Here is a 22127-nt window from a genome sequence, read left to right on the forward strand (position 1 = left end):
ACCTTTTTAGGAAAAGTCATTTTCTTCAATATCGACAAGTAATTTATTCTGTTTATAGTTTCATCTATCCTTCAGTAGATGGCAGGTATGTAAATGTTTTTGTTTTCTCCTGAATTAACTGTTTGTGATAATTCAATAAATAATATAGCTGATTGCGTACGAATGACAAAGAAAGGTATAATAATTTATTTCATATTAAGATTAATTAAATTACAATTATTAATTATAATAATAAAGGTTGTTTACATAGTACGTTAAATCAGAAACAACACATTTTATTCACTATTACCGCGCTATTTTACAATATTTAAATACTTAATTTCATAATTTTCCACACAGACAAATTAATATTTAAATTTTAATTTTAACAAAGAAAAGTTTGTCATTATCTGAAAGTCTATTTGAAATATGGTCAGTATATTGATAAAACATGTATCGTATCCAAGAAGCTTGATTCTGTGATTAGCTAGTTCTTAAATGTAGAATCAATTGATGAGTAATAATTAACAATTATGTTATGGATTTCTCTATTGTTAATCCATATAATTGTGTAAATTTGTTTAGCCATGTTTTATGAGAATATTATAAAAAATAATTAATTAAAAACAAATTTATCTATAAAATAAATTGATTATTATAAAATAATCAACAGTGAATCTAGTAGTATTGCTCACAACAGAAATATATTCATAAATATGGATTGCAACATTTGGGAATCAGATATTGCAGTAATTAAATACTCAAACTCCAACTCACTGAAACAAATCAGATTGAAGGATTATATTAAAGATATTTATATCTCTGAGTTTTCTAGAGAATGGAAGAGGAACATATTGGATCTAATACCTTGTGCAGACAGAAGAAAGCATTCCTCCTTCATAAATTTGGTATTGGATGAAGTCAAAGAAATGTATGTTGAAAATATGAAAGACTTTGCACTGAGATCCATCTTATCCTGCAAAGTTTACATGAGAGAGCACACCACTTGCGAAGAATGCAATGTTTCTTCTGGCTTGAAACAGAACATCATGGAAGAATATACAACGTATAACCGCACTATATTTTTAAAACGTCGCTGTTTATTTACTAAGAGATATTTTCTTTCTTATCCAATAATCAGTCGTGTTATGAACACAGCACATCGCATTCTGCCTACAGTAATTTGTGATTTCAGACGTTATCATGAAATTGGAATGCTAACACTGCACGGTTTCCAAGATATGGTCTTCAGAGACATCAAGAGAGGTGCTCTGACAATCACCAATAAGTTTTATACTGAAACCTTCAAGGCTGTACAGAAATCAAAGACATTAAGAGGTATCTCCGCGAAGCGTCTGTCGCAACTTATGCAATGTCTCACGAACGTATTCGTGCAACAGATTCTAAGTGTGATGATGAGATCGATCGATCACATAATAAGCATTATGAGAGATGCTCGCTCCTGCCCTCGAATTGAGTTTCAACTAGTATACGAAGGCGACCAGCTTGTGACTCGACCAGACATAGAGGAGGTGTTCTCGACGTACCACGATATTATCAGAAGCATCGAGGCTATTGCACAAGATCTGATGCCTCTGGAAGAATGGCTAGACATCAAGGCGAATGTAAAGTATATAAAAATAATGCTTCCCGACTGGTTTGTCGAAGAGTCTCACCGCAACTTGCAGGAGATACTGGATGCTTTGTTCCAACCTGTAAACGAGCACGTGACGCTCGTTTCCGAAGAATTCAGCGGTGTGTGCGCATCGAGCACTAGGAGCCGAATACGCTCGTTAACTTCCAAACAACCGAACTTCGACGTATATCTCACGTACATACACAAGTACAAGGAATACCTGACCAAGACGAACTCTATGCTGTCCAATTTGTATTACAATGTAGGCAAATTGGAGCAGATCAGCGCCAAGGAGTCCCTGACGCAAATCTGCTGCGACGTTATAAATGTGCTTACGGTGGAACTCGTGAGGTATCATCAGGACTTCAATCGTTCTATCTGTCTGGACTTCGAGGATCTGAAATCCAAGGCGCTGGATATTCCAAAAGATGCGGAATCGTTGATACACTTGAGCGAATACGTGTCGCATGCTTCGAAGGTATCGATGAAGGAGCAAGAGCTGCATATACGACAATCGATCTACATGCTGTGTAAATTGTCGGACATCGTTGTGCTGAGCGACGAGCACGTCGAGTTGAACAAGACTACCGTGAATTGGCTACGTGACATTCAGCCGATCTTCGCACAGAGCAATACGTTATGCGAGGCAATGAAGAGCGAACTAGAAGAGGATCTTCAACGACGGATAAATACGTTGAACTCAGAGGTCGACGCGATGTTCCCGCAGCTCATTATCCTAGACAACATGGACGACGTTAGTAGAGTCGGGGAGTATGCAGAACACTACAAGAACCTGATGAAAAAGTATGATTATATGAATGGCGAGATGCAAGTCATCAATTCGGAAGAGAGACTCTTCAAGTTCCCTGAAACGGAGTTTCCGAAGATCAATGAGCTGAAGGAGACGATCGTGCCGTTTTACACGCTTATATGCGCTATTCACCAATGGCAACGAGACAACTCCGTGTGGCTGAACGGCCCATTCGAATGCCTGGACGCCTCCGTCATTGAGAAGAAGACCGTAAACTATCTCGACAAGATAACGGAGATGAGCAAGACGATGAAGTCGCGCATCAAGATGGACGTGACGGCGAATAAGTCCTATAAATTTGCCGGCATCGCCGACGATCCCGACCCGATGCAGCAGCCGGCGCCGTTAAAATTGTGTTGGCAAGCGCTGAGGAACGTCAACGAGTTCAAGGTCTATCTACCGCTCGCAGTCTGCATGTGCAATTCCGCTCTGGAAGCGCGTCATTGGCAAGAGATGTCCGCAATATGTAACTTCGATCTCACACCGAACGCCGGGACAACTTTGAAGAAGATGATCGACATGAACTTGATGGACAATATCGACAAGTATAAGGCTATAAGCCTGGGCGCCAACAAAGAGCTTCGTCTTCAGCAAGAATTGGCTGAAATGATTAGAGAATGGCAGCCGATATCATTCGAGATGTCGAGCGACGCGCAGTCCGGTATAGTAGTTTTCAAGTATATAGACGACATCGAGACATTGCTCAGAGAACACCTCATCAAGATCGAAGAGATGAGAGCGTCTCACTTCGTCAAGCCTATATTATTGGATGTAGTTGAGTTCCTCGCTGTGCTCTTGAGGATCCAAGAAAGCCTCGATCAATGGACGAATATACAATTCCGTAAACTGCTGCTGGACTTGGTATTCTCTTACCCAGGGATAACGACACGTTTGGATGAGGAAACTACATTGTACCTGCAAGCAACGAAAATTTTATCAGACATTTATAACAAATTCACGGAGAATCCGAGTTACCAAGACATCAAGGAATCGACGGATTTATTGGAGATCTTGAACCAAGTTAACGAGAAGTTGGAGAAAGCCGACAGAGGCGTGAAAAGTTACTTAGATATGAAGAGACTGTCCTTTTCAAGATTCTTCTTCCTCGAAAACTCAGAGATCCGAAATATATTGTTCGAGTCTGACATAGTAAAACGTTACACTGTTGTGAAGAAATGTTTCTCTGGTATAGAACGATTGAAACTTAACAGATCCAGTTGCATTCAATGCATCATCGGATGTTACGGGGAGACTGTACGTTTGAAGAACAACATTCCAATGGTCCCCAACACGGAGTGCGAAGAAGAATGGTTGATTCAGCTCGAAAGAGAGATGATAGATGCAGTTCACGAAAATATTCTGCGATATCATCCTCTAGTCGAAGAAGATCTGATAACTGTCTACACAAGTAATGTCCCAAGCATGGCTATTGTTTGTGGTCTTCAACTTCATTGGACTTCCTCGGTGGAGGAGTGTCTCACGTCGTTAAACGGCGCAACGTTAAAGTCTTTGTTCACAAGATATGCCGACTGGATGGTTTCCATGACGAAAGAGCTGAGAAGTAATTTAATACGAAGATGTAGAAACCTACTGATGTCGTTGATTATTATTGCGTCTGCCCATAAGGATACTTTGAGACTGCTGATGGAGAGGAACGTTACCGAGCGAAGGGACTTCGAGTGGACCGCACAGTTGAAATATTATCGCCACGATGAAGTCGTCGAAGTGTCGGTATTCAATGCAACAATCGAATATGGATACGAGTACAACTATTATCAGCAGAATATCGTTAACACACCTTTAACCGACAGGTGCTTCCGCGCTGTGATGCAGGCATATCGTTATCATTTGTACAGCAGCATCATTGGACCGACTAATACCGGTAAGACGGAGACGATCAGGAGCTTAACAAGCGCTCTCGCGAAGCCGTTTTACATCGTCAATTGTAACCAGAGCGTTTCTTACGAGTGCGTGACGCAAGCGTTCAAAGGTGTGGTTTCCTGCGGCGCTTGGATCTGTCTTAAGAATTTCGACAAGTTGAAACTCGAATTGCTGTCAGCGATCGCTCAGAATCTCACACAGATGAAGCAAGCGATGTCGTCCAAATTAAAGACTGTGAACCTCGACGGCTACATCTTTGACTTCAACGCCTCTGGGAACATATGTATCAATATTAACTCGGAACGATTCGGATATACTAATTTGCCGGATAATCTGAAAGTTTTGTTCCGTTCTGTGTCGATGATTGCGCCGAATATTGAAAGGATTGCTGAGATTAAGCTGTTTGCCGGTGGATTTCTCTGCGTGAAAGATCTGGCGGTGAAATTAAGCGTCAGTTACAAGTTATTGTCCGAACTTCTAGAAAAAAAAAATTGTTATAATCTTGGTTTGTCATCGCTGAAGACTGTCATCGAAACCGCGATTAGCATGAAACGAAATCTGCCGGAGGAAAACGAGTATATGTTGCTGCTGCGTTCGTTAATCGACATAAATATCCCGCAGCTGTATAATACTGATGTTCACATTTTCCAGAATGTGATACAAAACGTCTTCCCCGAGACTGTCATGTTCCCTTTCGATAACTCGGCGATTTTGAGCGCACTCGAAAGCGTGTGCGCGAAGAGATGCCTGACGTTGCACCAGATCTTCAAGCTGAAAGCTATACAGATCATCGAGCTGATGTATGTCCATCGCGCTTTTATACTCGTCGGTGAGCCTTCGTGTGGAAAGACGGAAATCTTGCATACGCTTGCCGAGACGTTTTCGTCACTGCGTGATCAGAAAAGCAAACTCGGTGCCACGGTGAAACTCGAGACTGTTATTCCAGGTGTGTTGAACAGCGACGGACTCTTTGGGCATTTCTGCGGCGAGTCAAGGATCTGGAAGGACGGTTTATGCACCGCCGTGTTTCGTCGTTTCGCGGAAGACTTCTCGACCGATCGCAAATGGCTGGTGTTCGACGGAGCCTTGAGCGACGCATGGATAGAGAACTTTTACACGGCTCTGGACGAGAACAGAATGTTACATTTGGCATCTGGCGAACGACTCCCCATGACGGAATCGATGCACGTGATCTTCGAGACAGCGAGCCTGGTAGAAGTCTCGCCTAGTTTAATATCACGATGCGGAGTCATTTATATCGACGCTTACTCCATTGGCTGGAGGCCATACATGTTGTCGCACATAGCGAGGCACGACATTTACAGCGGCTACGAGAAAATATTGAGTACTTTGTTCGATTGGACGATAGATCCGTGTTTGAATTTCTTGAGGGAGAACACCGACGTGCCAATAGCTCGTGAATTGCATCTCGTCGTATCAACGTTGAATCTATTCGAGATGATCTTGAAAGACGCTTGCAAGGATACCGCGGAGGATACAGGAAATCACTTTGTCGTATGGGCGCAAGCCGCCTTAATTTTAGCCATTGCTTTGGGACTGGGTGGGAATTTGATTGACGACTCGCAGACTCGATTCAACGCTTTCTGCATGTCCTTCTGGAACGGTACGAACGCGAAGTACCCAAAGCCCGATGGTATTAAACAGTTCGACGTGACGCTTCCTACCGAGGGTCTGATTCAAGACAACTTCTACATCTTCAAAGGCATGGGCAACTGGAGATACTACGGTGACTCACTGAAAACCGAAAAGATCCCCGAGATATCTAATTTCAGTCAAATCTATATTCCGACTATTAGCAGTGCGAAGTATCACCAAGTGTTCTCGAAGCACATTCAACACCGGAAGCCTTTCCTCGTGTATGGCGACGTCGCCATTGGAAAGTCCTGTATGATACGCGATCTTTTGAGTAATAGATTGCCGGAAAATTGTCTGTCCAACTTTTTCAGTTTCATTTCCATGGTCAGCGTGAGCAGAACGCAGAGCTTGCTGTTTTCCAAGCTGAACAAAATACGACGTACGAATTATGGGCCGGGAAGGAACCGGTACTGCGTGAACTTCGTGGACGACGTGAGTGAAACCGTTGTACAGCGACCGAAGGCGCAGTCCGTATTCGAGCTTTTACGACAACTTCTCAGTTATAATTACTGCTATGATGTGAACGAATTGACGAAGATTTTTGTGGAAGATATTGTGTTCACACTTGCAGTAACAACGGAAAAGATCGATGGAAACGTACCTCTTCGATTCTTGAGACATTTCAATACTTACACGATTCCAGCTCCTACAGCCGAAAATATATTTAGGATTTACTCCAATGTATTACTCGTCAACTTGAAGAAAAACTTGTTTGCAGCGGACATCACGGGAAACGTGAACAGTATGGTAAACGCGACTATTGACGTGTATAAATCCGTGATAAAGACGTTGCGACCGGTGCCCAACAAATTGTGCTATTTCTTCAACATGAGAGATATATCTAAAGTAATCACCGGGTGCAGCTTGATTCAGAAGGAGTCGGTGGAAACAAAGATCATATTTATCCGACTGTGGGTGCACGAGGTCCTGCGTGTGTTCGGCGATCGCATGTCGGATGAGAGCGACAAAGAGTGGTTGTTCCTGAGGACCCGCGACGCGGTGAAAAAGAACTTCAAAGACTCGTTCGAGATCGCGTTCGACCATCTGCCTAAACTCGAGAACGGTCAGATTACTAAGGACAGCTTCGGCGACTTCGCGTTCAGTAATCTCATGGATACGGAGAGAAGCGGCAGAGGTAAGCGGTACGAGGAGATCAGCTCCATGGAAACGCTGAGGAACAAAGTCCTCGCTCACTTGGACGAATACAATGCGAACGCCAAGAAGAAGCTCGACATTGTCGCATCTCATTATATGTTGAAGTCTCTGATCAAAATTTCTAGGGTCCTGAGCACCCCGGGTGGAAATGTGCTGATGATATCCACCATAGGATCTGGCAGAAAGACCACGACCGCTCTCGCCGCTTTCATGCAGCAGCAGAGCCTATTCGAAACTACCACAGAATCTTATTACGACGCAAATGCATGGAGAAACAACTTGAGAAAAGTTTTGCGGGAATGTGGAGCGTTGCGAAAGGACGTCACGTATTTCATGAGCGAGCGACAGATGAAGGATGAGTTCTTAAACGACATCAGTTGTTTGTTGAGCACCGGAGAGTTACCCGACTTGTTCTCCATCGAGGACAGACAGAGTATAATCGAGATGACACGACTTCATGCTCAGGATGGCGATCGAAATGTGGAGCTGAGCGCGCGTTCAGTGATGCTGTATTTCGTCGAGCAGTGCAAGAACAGATTACATTTCGTGCTGTGTTTCAGTCCCGTTGGGTTTAGAACGTTTTTGTGTTCGCATCTAAACTTGGCAAAGCACTGTACAGTAAACTGCTATGAGGACTGGCCCGACCAGGCTCTTTTGGAGATCGCAGTGAAGCATATGAAGCACGTGAATGTGCAAGAGGAAATCAAAACGCAAGTGGCGAAAACTTGCGTGCAATTCCACAACGATGCGAAACGGATGAGTCTGAGGTACCATGAAACGTTCGGCAGAATGATTCACGTGACGTCTTCTGCCTTCTTGCACATGCTGAAGTTGTATACACGGCTCACGTCAAAGAAGCAGGAGGAAATCGTTGCTACGCGAAACAGATACGTAGCAGGCTTGGAGAAGTTGGAATTAGCAGCCGAGCAGGTGGAGCAGATGAAGGCTACTCTGACTATCTTGAAGCCTCAGTTGGAATTGTCTGCTCAACAAACGATGATCACTATGAAAGAGGTAGAGAACGAGAACGTCACTGTGGAACAAGCCACGATTGTCGTGAAGAAGGAAGAGGAGATCGCGAACAAGAAGGCAGAGATCGCGGGTGCTCTGAAGTCCGAGTGTGAGGCTGATCTTGCCGTCGCGATACCTATCCTTGAAGACGCGGTGGTCGCTTTGAATACCTTGAAGCCGACCGATATCACGCTAGTGAAGGCGATGAAGAATCCCCCGGACACTATCAAGCTAGTGATGGCAGCCGTTTGCGTGATGCTGGGTGTCCCACCGGATCGCACTATCGATCCAGCCACCGGCAAGAAGTACACGGACTTCTGGGGTCCAAGCAAACGCATCCTCGGCGATATGAATTTCTTGCAGAACCTCAAGGATTACGACAAGGACAACATAGCACCCACGGTGATGCAGGTGATCAAGAAAACGTACATGACGGACAATAGCTTCATGCCGCACATAGTCGCAAAGGCGTCCAGCGCTGCCGAGGGTCTCTGCAAGTGGGTACGCGCGATGGTGTCCTACGACGAGGTGGCCAAGGTGGTCGCACCCAAGAAGAAGAAACTAGTCGAGGCGCAGACGGAGTGCAACGAAGCCGAGGCGTTCTTGAACGAGAAACGGCAGACCTTGGCCGCGCTGAACGCGAAACTGGCGGCGTTGAACGACAGTCTGCGGCAAACGTTGCAGAAGAAGCTCCAGTTGGAAACGGAAGTGACGACATGCACCACCAAGTTGGTCAAGGCAGAAAAGCTGATCACGAGTCTGGGTGGCGAGAAAAACCGTTGGGTGCAATGCACTTGCAGCCTTCAAATGAATTACGACAGCCTTGTGGGTGACATGCTGCTCTCATGCGCATTAATCGCTTACATGGCGTCCTACAACATTTCATTTCGCGATGAGATATTGATCAAGTGGAAAAAAGTCATGGAAGCTTCCAAAATACCTTACACTAAAACTTATAGTTTAATAAACGTCTTAGGCGTGGAAATTGAAATAAATTATTGGCAACTTTGCGGCTTGTCCAAGAATCGCTTCGCAATAGAGAACGCGGTGATCTTGAACAATTCAGAGCAATGGTGTCTTTTCATCGATTCGCAAAATCAAATAAATCAGTGGATCAAAAAGATTGAGCGGAAGAATAACTTGAAAGTCGTCAAACTGACGGATGCTGATTACATGACGGTGATTAAACAAAATATTGAGAGTGGCGTGCCGGTTTTGCTGGAGAACGTTGGAGAGACACTGGAGATTGCTCTGGAACCGATTCTACTAAAGGATATTTACAAGAACGACGATTGGTACATTGTTATCGCAGGTAAATCGATCAAGTACTCGCAAAACTTCCGATTCTACATCACCACGCGACTGTCGAATCCGAATTACGCGGCCGACGTTTCCAGCAAGCTCACGATCATCGATTTTTCCATGCCAGATGGAACTCTGCGCGATAAGCTACTGGATATCGTCATCTCGAAGGAGAGACCAGAGCTTCAAGTAAAATTCGAGAAGCTGCGTATCCAAGACGTCACCAACAAGAAGGTTCTCCAACAGCAAGAGGACAACATTCTGAGCACTCTCTCATCAACTACCACGAATATCCTAGAGGATGAGAACGCGATACGCATATTGGACTCCTCCAAGACTCTCACCATAGACATCATGAGGCGGCAAGAAGCAGCTAGAGCGATGACAAAGGACATCAACAAGTTCAGAGATGCGTATCTACAGTTCGCCGACCATTGCGCGCAATTATTCTGCACACTCAACACTCTCTCTAACCTGAATCACATGTACCGTTTCTCCTTCTCGTGGTTCATTCAGTTATACATCACGTCGATCGAGATCTCCAACAGAAGCGTCATTCTTGAGAAACGACTGCAGTTTCTCAAGTCTTCTTTCACGAGGAACCTTCACTCCAGCGTCTGCCGTTCGTTATTCGAGAAACACAAACTCTTATACTCTTTCTTGTTATGTATTAAAGTTTTAATCGACGCCGAGCAGATCACGCAAGAAGAAGTTAAATGCTTCACTTCCTTGGAAGCGGAGAACAGTGATGCAATCTCGGGGGAAGCACCTGAATGGTTATTAGCGACTACATGGCGACAGATTTGTAGATTAAGCTCAATGCTGCCTAACTTACACGAACTCGTGAATGATTTTCGCTCCAACGGCGCGGCCTGGGAGAGATATTGCAAGGCAGCGCCGTTCCGCAGTCACTTGCTGCCAAAACCATGGGCCGATAATTTGACTCGCTTTCAAAGATTGCTAATTGTCAAAGTGATACGACGCGACAAGATCATCGTGGAAATAATGCGCCTGATAGAGGATACCATGGGCGACGTATTCAATTCGTACCCACACCTTCAGATCTCCGAGTCGTATGCGGAGTCCAGTTGCTTCACACCGATTATATTCATTCTGCCAAGCTACAACTCACCCTTGTCGCTCGTCTCCGCGTATGCGAGCGCTAGAGGATACACCTCGAAATTCGTGTCTCTGTCTATGAGCGACAAGCAGCTAAGCGACGTTGAGGCTCTTGTGAGACGAGCACGAAAGGACGGCGGATGGGTGTTCCTGCAGAACTGCCATCACGCTACTCGCTGGATACCGCGACTTCAGTGGATCTGCGAGAATCTGAGTTCATCTTCCACGTCGTTGGACTTCCGATTGTGGTTATCCAGCTGCTCCACTCCAGACTTCCCCATAAGTATCTTGCAGAACAGCGTGAAGATCGCGTACGATTGCTCTCTTCAGCTGAAGCAAAACTTGCTCAGGACGTACCGGTCCGAGCCCATCGGGTGCAAGGAGTTCTTCGAAGGGTGTCCCGGCAAGGACAAGGAATTCTCCAAGCTCTTGTACGGACTGTGCTTTTTCCACGGGATCGTCAGAGAAAGAAGATATTTTGGGCCGCAAGGATGGAATATCCCGTACGATTTTGACCAAATGGACTTTGAAATGTCCGTTAGGCAGTTGCAGGATCTGATCAACGACAACGAGAGCATACCATTCGACACTCTACTTTATTTCATCGGAGAATGTAATTACGGTGGGAAGATCATGGACAATCTCGATCATAGATGCCTACGATATCTGTTGGAGTCCTTCTGCAACGCTCGGATGATCGGTGACGTCGAGTACTCCTTCTCCGGTCACACGGAGCACTTGGTGCCGCAGAGATGCGAGTATCGCGATATTATCATGCACATTAACAGTATGCAGTTGGACGCATCTCCAGAAGCCTTTGCTGTCGACGAGAACGCTCTTGTCACAAAGGACGCTGCTGCCGCTCGAGAATTCATAGAATCGATATCTTTGTTAGATCAAATCGGACCACCGGATCATGAAGTCGTGGCGGATCGAATAAGAGAGACAATCAATAAAATTAATGACAAACTGCCTGCTTTGTTCGACATTAATGAGATTCGAAACAAGCATCCACTTACTTCACGTGAACCGCTAAATGCGGTTCTCATTTATGAAGCTGAATTAATCAATAAGATTGTAGTTACAATTGCAAAATCTTTGAATGATTTGGAGTCAGCATTAAACGGCGACGTTATTATGAATGAGTGTTTGGAGGATCTCTCTAAACAGATCTGCAACAACGAAGTTCCGCGCATTTGGCGGACAGTCGATATTGGAATTACAACTGGATATCTGTCAAATTACATCGGCTTGCTTGTAAAACGCCTAAACTTTGTACAAAATTGGCACGACAACGGTATGTCTAATGTTGTCCACTTTGATGCGCTTTCCTGTTGCAAGAGATTTTTATCCGCGGCTCTTCTCACATTTTCACGACGTCGCAATGTGTCGATCGAACAAGTCGCATTGGATCTGAAAGTGACAAAGTATGATTATGAATACAGCGAGGAAGATGTGGATACTTATTATATTTGTGGCTTACATTTATTTGGCGCTCGATGGGATACACAGCGACACGTGTTGACCGAAAGTTTGACAAATATATTTTGCTATGACATGCCACCTATACGTCTTACATTCAACAGAGATGAGATAATGAACGATAATATTTACAAGTGTCCCGTGTACGTCTCACCAATACGACACGTGGACGCTGACAAGACTGTAAATAAGATAAAAAATTATTATATTACAAGTGTACCTTTAGAGACTGACGTGTCTCATGTGCATTGGATAAAACGTGGCACAGCGTTATTCTGTCAAGTAGACAAATCGAGCAGCTAAGAGTAATATTTAATTTGACTCTCAGTTCTAGGTTATAATAAACACAGCTGCGTATATTTGAATTAAAAACTCACACAATTTTCTCGACTTGATGTCAATTTCATATTTGAAACTTAAATTCTGGTTTTACTTCGCAAAATACGAGACAGAGGAGATCGCACGCTCGTTCAAACGAGCCGCGCACACATCCGGTTCGATTCCGCGATTGAATGAGGGGAATGACAGGTACATACATGGATCGTGAGAATTGACATGAAACGGCGAAACACGGGGAGCGTTTAGCCTCGTTGGGTTGAGATTGACGCGAAGCTTTTGCACCGAGAGGACTTGCGAGGAAAATAGAGACAGAGAGTGATAACTCGTGAGTTCTTTCAAACATTCGCGAAGAATGGCGAACCACGACGAGTTAGTCTCGCAATTCGCAGACGTAACTGGTGTTGAGGCCGAGAGAGCGCAATTCTTCCTTGAGTCGTCCGCTTGGCATCTCGAGGTGAGACAGCATATTTACTCGAGACCTCGGAGATTGGATATCGAGTGAATCGCTTTGTTCTTTTGCACCTCTTCGCGGCAGCTCTGGCGGTTTCATTGCGGTAATCTCGACACCAGTTTAGTAACCTGCAATCGCACTCGTCGATACTTTATTCTTCGAGAAGGCCCCGCGAATGGCCTAAACGCGACTCCTTTACCCTTGACGTCTCGGTCATCGCACGATGCTTTTATTTTCCTTTCTTCTCACTCTTCCCTCCTTCTCTCGCTTTCGCTTTGGTAATTCCTAAATGATCATTCGTCATGACAATTGCAAGAATAATATCGATGAGATGTCGGGACTAAAATCGAGATTGTTGAAGCTTTACGCGCAGCACGCCGTAAGGTTTCAATCTTTCACAACGACGATTCCGTCACACGCGTTGGCACACAGCATTTTTACAGGTTGCTCTCGCAAGTTTTTACGAGAACGACGAGGCGCCGGCGTTGGTGACTGAACCTGTTGATGATACAGAGGAAGCAGCAGGCTTTCAGGACAATACCGCGGACACCATGTCGGAGAACACGAAGTCTGACGCAGAAGAGTCCAAAGGTGCTAAGCCAAAGCCTAAAGTCTCCTTCGGATCGTTGAGTGTTATCAAATACAAAGACAGCAGTTCTGACGATGAGGAGGGACAAGCGTTCTATGCTGGAGGTTCTGAACATAGTGGACAGCAGGTTTTAGGGCCAGGAAAGAAGAAGAAGAAGGACATTATTAGTGACATGTTCAAATCCTGTCAGAGCCAGTCCCTCGCAGTAGAGCCAACAAAAATGGGAGGGCAACAGAGGCCGAATACGTTCAGTGGCACTGGCTATAAATTAGGTCAAACTAGTTCTGATAGTGAAGGTATCTTTTAACTCTCATTATCCTTATTATGCTCTTACTGAAATTAACCTTGATGAATGTGACAGTATTTGTTTGCACACTTACATTCTCTGTGTCAATAGTAGTAATAGGAGCGGATGCAGATCAGCAATCTTCTAGTGGTCTCGTTATATTGAAACTATGGAAGGATGGGTTTACCATAAACGACAGCGAGATTCGATCGTACAGTGAGCCTGAAAATAGAGAATTTCTAGCAGCTGTCAAACGAGGCGAAGTCCCAGCAGAGATTCGTCAACAGGTGCAGGGTGCTGATTTGCGACTCGATATGGAGGATCATCGTCACGAAGCCTATGTTCCGACGAAAGCCAAGGTGAAAGCCTTCTCCGGGAAAGGTCACATGCTGGGCAGGTACATTGGAAACTTGTCTTTTATCACCGAAATCTATCATGACTTCCAAATTTCATTGTCGTGAATGTTTCAGTCCATCACCAGCTACTGTAGGTATGACAGTTCCCGCGGACCCCGCTGACCAGGCTGCTAACGAGGCGCAGGCGAAGAAAGAACTGAATGTAGACACTTCGCAGCCAACCACTACGATACAAATTCGTCTTGTAGATGGTAGTACTGTAAGAGCCCAGTTCAATCTGACGCATACAGTCAGTGATATTAGACGATACATAATAACGTATCCTTTGGTATTTTACAAATCTTTCTCCATTCTGTTGCTTTGTTTGGAAAGGACCTTACTGCACACAAGAAGAAAGTAAAACTTCACTGTATGTCGTGTTGTTTAAAGTGGAAATACTTGTATATAGCTGAAGTATAGTATCAATATCACCTGATGTTTCTGAAAAAAAGCTTTTAGAGAGTAACGTCCTTTCCAAATTGATTGTTTAATTCAATTGAAAGATATTCCTTAATGGATAATATCAGTATGAGACCCCAGTATGCTTTGAGGGATTTTAGTCTATTAACCATGTATCCAACGAAGGAGCTTACCGAAGATAAAACGATTGAAGAGGCTGGTTTGCAAAGTTCGGCTATAATGCAACGACTGAAGTAAACTTTTTTCTAAATTTCTTTAGTTCAAAAGAAATGTAAGCGTCAGATATTTACCAAATATATGTTAAACCACTTGAAAATAAAGTTTCTATGTATTTTTATTAGGAGTATAATGCCTCTTTCATTATGTTTTTTTTTTTCTTTTATTGTGCGTCAAACAAGTTTGTTCAAGCTTCTTACTGTGCCTAAGTCTATTATAAAATTGTTAAAGCCTAACACAGTCTTTAATTCCGCTCGTTGATCATCAATGTATACAGCTTTTGATGATAATTTTTATAATAAAAGTATTATTTTTTTAAATATCGTATATACATTTTCACAGTTGTGTTACGATAAATATCGAAACTTAAATCTATTAGAAACAAGCAATGCTTTATTATAGCTTATAATCTAAAATATACAAAATATTTAATTAGCTAATTTATATGGTGTAATTAAGGCACTTTTTGTATGAAAGACTGTGTAAAGAATTCTGAAATGTTTATAACATATGTACAACACACACAAAGAGTCAAGAGTGTGTGTGTGCGTATGCATATGCATGATGATAAACAAAGCATTATCTTCAAAAAGTTTGTACAATTAGCTAATCTCTTAGAGTTGTGTTGAAATCTGTATTATTTTATGTTCACATAAGATCGTAAAGTTCACGATATTTCTTAAAGATCCACGAATTTTGCAGGTTTTCAACAAATCTGAGCGCTGTGTTGTCTTCTACAAATTTAACATCTTCACCACCCTCACAATGCTTATAAAGATGCACCGAAATTAAATTTTCTCTTATATTCGTGGTTCGTATTTTGTGATAATTTTGTAATTCAGCATGTACCATCTTGTGTGGATGATATATGTAAACAAAGCTATCTTTGGAAGCAACGCTGGATTTTGTCTTTTTGAACAACGTCTGTGTAGAATTTGCGTACTTTTCATTGTCAGATTGTTGCGTGCAGAATAATTTAGCTTTCATCCTATAACGATCAAACGTGGATTCGGTTTTTTTAATGTCCATTATCAGATCGACCGTTGTACGATGATATCTTGGAACTACATATTCGTTCCACGAAAGAATAATAGAATAAGTAACACTGTTATATGACCGATACAAGCAATCTGCTACTGCGACTTCTTTCGTGATTATCTCATCAATCTCCGTGAAAGGAAAGTTCCACGGTATAACTATGTATGTAAATCTTTGAACTGTGTATGGATCATTTGCCATCTTCTTTAATCCGCTGTTAAATTTGCTTGGTGTTCCACTGTCGTATATAATGAAATTATCCATTCCAATCGATGTGTGAAAGCTGATAAAGCCCATCATATTCATCATACTAGGCAACATCGATTTTACTGACGATTGCAGCACGCACACACCTACTCTGTTATTAGCATCCCGATGCTGTGGTAATATTCTTATAGGAAGAATAGGAGCATAATTGAGATACCTATTAGACTTTGTGACAAATGTTATTCCAGTGGGAATCTCATTGCTGCTGTACGTGCAAACAAAATGATATCCTCTATACGTCGAATTGTTCACAGTTGAGGAATACTTACTGATAGGTATAAAGTTAAAGTTTCCTAATATAGGTTTACTTTCATTTTCAAAGAAAATAAGACATTGCATATTCAAGACACTAGTTATAATCCCAACTCCAATTGCTCGTATTTCTTTGTGTGACTGGTAATTAATATTATATGCAGAATACACATACAGATCATTTTCCAGACGTTGCCAAGAAGGAATTGGTTCGTCGAATTTGGGATTGAATGAGGTCAATGTTGAGTTAAGACTTATGCAACTGTTATTAGCTCCTCTTGACTCATGCTTGCCAAAGTAGTTAAAGACTTCTAAGACATATCTTAGTTTATTGTACTGATGCCTATAGATGAGCAAAGATATGAGACTTATTACTGCTGTTAGAACAAGAGCAGCTTGATAATATTTCCTCATGCTGGTAATATTTATCCTGATCTCATATAATGTGCAAGTCTTTAAAAAATAAGGCAAGCTTCTCTCTCTTGTATACTACGTGTCTCACAAATATTATCTTGAAATAATATTTAAAGGACATTCTGAAACAAAATATAATGATAATTAATTGGATAATATTTGTAACTGTTGGCAGTTTTTTCAGTATAAAGTTAGCATTAGTTATATATGAGCGTATATTTGTAAATAATCTAATCGTTTTTATAACTTACTCAATCGTTTTTGCCAATTATACACAAATTATGAGAACACAGGAGAACGTATGTGGGTTATATCGACGCCATCTTTAGAAATGTGTAGCACAGTATAGCACGCAAAGTACATTCAGTGGGGTTATTATAAATGACTAAAAAAACGTTCAAAATTATTCGTACATACGCGCTTTCTACATTGCTAATTGAACAGTTTAGAGAACAGTTTAGAGATGCAAATGCTCATTAAACATAATAATTTGGTAATATTCAAGGAAAAGGACTTTCTCACTGACTTGATTGAAGCTTTACAATATTATGTATTTTTCTACATAAAATACGCACATGAAAGTTAGAATCGTCGCTCTCAAATAAGACAAAAGTTATAAAATGCTAAAAAAATAACAGTTTTGAGGTTAAGATATCTGTCATGTCAATAGTGCACAGGAATATGAGCGTGCGCAGTGACGTAAGCGCGCGTAATTCCAAATGTGGTGTAAAAATAGAAAAAACTGTCGTCATGACAGATTTTTTAACCCTAAAATTGTCATTCTTTAACACTTAATAACTTTATAACTTTTGTCCTACTTGAAAATGGCAATACTAACTTTCATATTCGTCTTATATATCAAAATACACAATATTGTAAAGTTTCAGCGAAATCAATGAGGAAGCTTCTTTCCTTCAATATTACCAATAATTTTTATGAATTTGATAAAATGCATTGAAAGAGGAAGTTGGTCGAAAAAACGCAAGAGGAAATAAATAAAGTACAAAAGTCTCGTGATTTTTATACAGTTACAACTCTCTTAACATACACTTTGTTAAAACAGTTACACAATTGCGTATTGTTCATATAATAGCTCCCGTACTTTGTAGTAGTCCTCAGAAATGCAACCTTCCAGTATCACCTTTCCAGCTTCATGCTAAAATAGATAAAAGGCTTATTTGCATGATTGGATATAGCGTATGGCTTAGACGAGAAGAATTCGGGAATATAAAGCTTAAAAAATATTTACTACATGAAATAACGAAATCTATGATTATTATGAATGATACAAACCCTTCTAACAGCAATGGTGTTATTGCAACACCACAATACTCCTCCACTGAATTCTGATGGGATATTACTTTTATTTAAAACTTGTTTGAAATCCGATAGCTTCAGTTCATTGATGAATGTTGTCTGGTGACCGGGAACCTAGTAGAAATGCAATTGTAAAGAAAATTAAATGAACTGCATTTTCTAAGCTGCATACATCTCACTTAAGAATCAATAGATCTCACCTCATTCAATGGCAGAGGTTCCAAAGTCAATATTTTGTCGCTTTCATCCATTATCGTATCCTCGGGCTCGGTATCGGCAATGGCATCTCGGCAAACTTGATCACGCGCCGTTATCATTGCATCTATCCAAGCCACTTCGGAATCGCCTTTACCTCTTGAGAAATTCAGTCCGCTAACTAGAGCATCGGTCAAACGTACCTGTGACGAAAAAATGCATATTTCAACAATTTGTTCTTCAATAAATCTTGAATTATTAGCTAATAACAGTATGCGCACATAAATATGTGCACCTGATAAATATGTGTTTCTGTCGTGGCATCCAACGTCTCTCCTCTAGCGGGAATAAACACTCTTGCCCCTGCGCTTTGCGCTTGCTGTGCTAATATATCTGTATCTTTGAACAAGCCTCTGACTAAAACCACTCTCCTAGGTCTTAATTGCGCCAAAATCTTCTGCAAAGATTCCCCATCGGATCTGCCTTCGAAGTCGATATAAGTTACCGCAGCGTTGACAGTCATCGTACGCGAAACTTGGATACATTTGGTCGGAATGTCCGCGGCTATCTCTGGATAATGGCTGGTTTCTTCCTGCTTCATTTCTACATTCTCCTTATTATCCTCAATTTCAGGTAATGTCTCTGCTATTTTGTAATCTTCTGATCTAGAATAAATAGTAAAGTGAGAAGATTAACAAAGCATATAATACTAAACGCACAATTGTAAAAAATTGTAAAAATATTTGTAAAAACAATTGTAAAAATATTAAAATTTATTCATTACTAAATTATTTTGTGATATACGGAAGTATTCTTACTTTATAATTTCTCCGTATTCATCTATCTTAATCTTCTCCTCGACAAATGGAAACATGGGATGTTGCTTTTTACTTTGCTTGAAGAAGCCGGGTTTGCTCTCTTGCTTCACCAATAAATCGTGTTTCCCTCTGGCACCACCTACTTCTATCTCGTCTTCTGATTCGGAACTCACGTCTGCAATCTCCCTAATCAAACATATAAACAAACTTGGTGAGAAAACTGTAACTATAACTGAACAGTAGGTGAATATGTATACATACATTTGTTCTTGTTTCAATTGTTCCTGCTTCAGTTTCTCTCTCTTCTGATATTCCTCCAGTTCGACACCCTCGAGTTTCACTCGTCTCTTTACTTCCAATGTGATATTTCGATTTCCACCTTTCTCTACTAGGTCTCTAGCAAGCGTACCCGGTGATGTTCTACTTGTTAATATAATGCTATTTTGTGGATTGGTGCACCATTGGAGGAATAATTCTCGGGAAAATCCGCACTCCATATCTGGAGTGCTGGCAAGTACTACCTAAATAATATTTGAAATTAATGTATACCAAATAAAAATTACATCTAATATAAATTATAAGAAATTCCAATTTACCTTTGGACTTGGAACTTGATTCAGTTCTGCCATACTATGGCAAAGTTGTAGATGTTTGAATTGGAATGGATTGTTGCGTGCACCTTCAAAACTCCTCATTAATTTATCACTCATCCATTCGATTTGCGACTTTGCAAATTCCACTACATTATAACTCACATTGTTAAGAAGGGCTAGTGAGTAAGCGAGCAATCCTGACTCCTTATTGCGCCATAGTTGATCTAACATATGTGCTAATTCTAGTACACGGCCAGCGGTATCTACACTGACCAATACATTGCCACCACCTCTCAATGTCTGCAAGATATTAGCTAAACAACGAAATTCACAAATAAATTGTTAAAACATATCCTTGACTAAATATCAATGTTTCAATTTTAAGAGGAAACATATAACACATACTCATCAGCTTCTCATCCCTTGTTCTTCGTCGCGCTTGCTGATATGTAGCATTAAATGCATCTGTTATTAACAATGATGGTCTTTGCAACCTCTCTAATTCGCAACCATTCAAATGACGTTCCTTCTTATGATTGAAATCTACAGCATATATTATATCTTCTTCTCCTACTTTGACAATTTTCCAGATTGTACCACCAATCATATGTCCTGCTGGTAATGGTGTCAACGTAACACCATAGCCTTTACCTTTCATTGATATGCTTTGATTGTATTTCAACTGTACTATTTTGTCAAATGCAGCATCAACATCATCTAATGTAAATAAATCAAAATCTTCCATGTTGTGACGGGACTGAAATTAGCAGTGTGTCAAATATTGGTATCAATTTAAAATTAATACAGCATACATTAGCACATATTAAAGAATTATACCTGGTACATGTCATACATGAACATTTGGCCCATTTTGTAGACTGGTATGGTAGCATATATAGGACAATTCAGACCACATTTACCTACTAAATATGGCAATGCACCCAGATGTAATGGATCTGGATACGAAAGTAATACTGCATCTATTTGATTGACATGTCTACATAAAACATAGTAATGTAGTAAATATAAATAAAAAAATATATATTATACTTGGACAGTATGAAGCCGCTTAATAAATACTATACCTCTTTAATTCTTTTATAAAATCCTGATCAAAGTTTTCATCCCACCCACAATCTAATAATATTCTCAGTTCATCCACTTGCAATATGTAGCAAGGTGGAGACTCATCCATTGCTCCAGAAATTGCGTGAAGTTTTATAATAGATGTCATTTTGTGTTACTTGCAGTAATTAATTATAAATAAATTGCACTACAGATAAGTAGAATCATCAATTTTTATATCATTCTCTCGTTCTTTATAGATTTCAAACGTATAAAACTATCATACTATATTTCTCTAAAACATAACCTACATTTCAACCTATAAATGGCTAACTCTATACTATCTACACTAAAAAGAATCGCGTTGATAAATTTAAATAGATTAGCCAAAGGATTGCTGCGATGTCATAACTTTGAAATCAATTATTGAAAAATTATATATATTTGCGAATATATAAATTCCCAGTATGTCTAAAAAAATTGCAATCAGTGTTTGGAGATGGCGGGACGGATTCGCATTATACAATGAGCGTCCAGAAGGTTATCCAGTTCTTTTCTGTGTCTTTCGAAACGCATCCATCTTGTCCAATAGGAATATTCTCTTATGGAAAATTTACACTGCATCTAATATTCGACGTCCGATATCCAATAGGAGAAGTTTTCTAATAGAAAATTCAATTCTCCATCAAGAAGCTATTCTTTTATTGGATATTGGATATCAGGTAGTCTCTCTCTCTCTCTCTCTCTATATATATATATAGTTCCAGGCCTGTACTCATGGCTCCTGCACACAGGATGCGATAATGTTTGCCGCGCGGCGGAAGTTCGCGCGACAGCCAATTAATATGCTGCTTTTCGTAATAACCTTCTAGCTCTTACGGAAAAACAACATATTGATTGGCTGTCGCGCGGACTTCCACCGCGCGGCAAGCATTAGGTTTGTTCTTTCGACCTGACCTAGGGCTGCACTGGAACTGTACTAGTTGAAGAAAGTTCAAGATAATGCAGACTAGTGCAAAGATACATATGGGTCTGAAAAGAACGGGTAAGAGCAAGTTAGAGCAGTGTAAGATGGCGGACAACATGGCTGGATTAAATAACATAGATCAATTTATGGTCATGTTTTCGCACTTATAGCATTTTATGTTTTATTGAACAATCCTATTTTTTTTAAAAACTGTTTTGTGTTGGATACCCATACAACAAATCCTTCCGAAAAAACGTCCAAGAGCCTTCCCAGGATGTCTTTCGGATATTTTGTGCTGTTTGGATAACATTCTAAATACTTCTTTTATGTCATTCTACATTATATATTTATTATATATTTATCTACATTATATATTTATTATATATTTAAGTATTTACTTACTGTTTATAGATTCCGTCGTCGGATTATTTCTTCTACGTAATGTCAACTAGGTATACCGATTTTACAGGTTA

General features: G+C 40.9%; 4 protein-coding genes across 9 annotated transcripts; 2 read left to right on the plus strand and 2 right to left on the minus strand.

Moving 5' to 3' along the window:
* The first annotated feature begins 74 nt into the window (after positions 1-74).
* LOC116845998 (dynein heavy chain 7, axonemal-like) lies at positions 75-12374 on the plus strand. 2 transcript variants are annotated; one of them, XM_032819303.1, is made up of 2 exons: positions 75-175; positions 815-12374. In XM_032819303.1, the coding sequence occupies exon 2, from the start codon at positions 909-911 to the stop codon at positions 12333-12335; it is 11427 nt and encodes a 3808-aa protein (XP_032675194.1). In that variant the 5' UTR covers positions 75-175; positions 815-908; the 3' UTR covers positions 12336-12374. The 2 variants fall into 2 exon arrangements, with proteins under 2 accessions (XP_032675194.1, XP_032675191.1); XM_032819300.1 differs by lacking the exon at positions 75-175 and having other exon boundaries at positions 310-1045; positions 1175-12374.
* Positions 12375-12549: 175 nt separating this feature from the next.
* Positions 12550-14858, plus strand: LOC116846105 (NSFL1 cofactor p47-like). 5 transcript variants are annotated; one of them, XM_032819562.1, is made up of 5 exons: positions 12550-12696; positions 13266-13707; positions 13809-14094; positions 14168-14371; positions 14620-14858. In XM_032819562.1, exons 2-5 carry the CDS (start codon positions 13374-13376, stop codon positions 14747-14749), a joined length of 954 nt encoding a protein of 317 aa, XP_032675453.1. In that variant the 5' UTR covers positions 12550-12696; positions 13266-13373; the 3' UTR covers positions 14750-14858. The 5 variants fall into 5 exon arrangements, with proteins under 5 accessions (XP_032675453.1, XP_032675473.1, XP_032675436.1 ...); XM_032819582.1 differs by having other exon boundaries at positions 12556-12696; positions 13255-13707; XM_032819545.1 differs by having other exon boundaries at positions 12574-12825.
* A 241-nt stretch (positions 14859-15099) lies between these two features.
* LOC116846091 lies at positions 15100-17432 on the minus strand. Its single transcript, XM_032819513.1, has 3 exons — positions 17275-17432; positions 16951-17084; positions 15100-16821 (listed from the first exon to the last, which is right to left on the minus strand). Exon 3 carries the CDS (start codon positions 16697-16699, stop codon positions 15377-15379), a length of 1323 nt encoding a protein of 440 aa, XP_032675404.1. The 5' UTR covers positions 16700-16821; positions 16951-17084; positions 17275-17432; the 3' UTR covers positions 15100-15376.
* Positions 17433-17691: 259 nt separating this feature from the next.
* LOC116846037 (probable cleavage and polyadenylation specificity factor subunit 2) lies at positions 17692-21225 on the minus strand. The gene is made up of 10 exons (XM_032819366.1): positions 20708-21225; positions 20460-20619; positions 20028-20379; positions 19626-19936; positions 19291-19550; positions 19030-19215; positions 18507-18876; positions 18217-18414; positions 17993-18130; positions 17692-17855 (listed from the first exon to the last, which is right to left on the minus strand). Exons 1-10 carry the CDS (start codon positions 20854-20856, stop codon positions 17763-17765), a joined length of 2217 nt encoding a protein of 738 aa, XP_032675257.1. The 5' UTR covers positions 20857-21225; the 3' UTR covers positions 17692-17762.
* Positions 21226-22127: the final 902 nt, after the last annotated feature.

This window comes from Odontomachus brunneus, unplaced genomic scaffold (genome assembly GCF_010583005.1).
Source record: "Odontomachus brunneus isolate Ranch 3 - 2012 unplaced genomic scaffold, Obru_v1 Obru_scaffold_004, whole genome shotgun sequence".
Taxonomy (NCBI): domain Eukaryota; kingdom Metazoa; phylum Arthropoda; class Insecta; order Hymenoptera; family Formicidae; genus Odontomachus; species Odontomachus brunneus.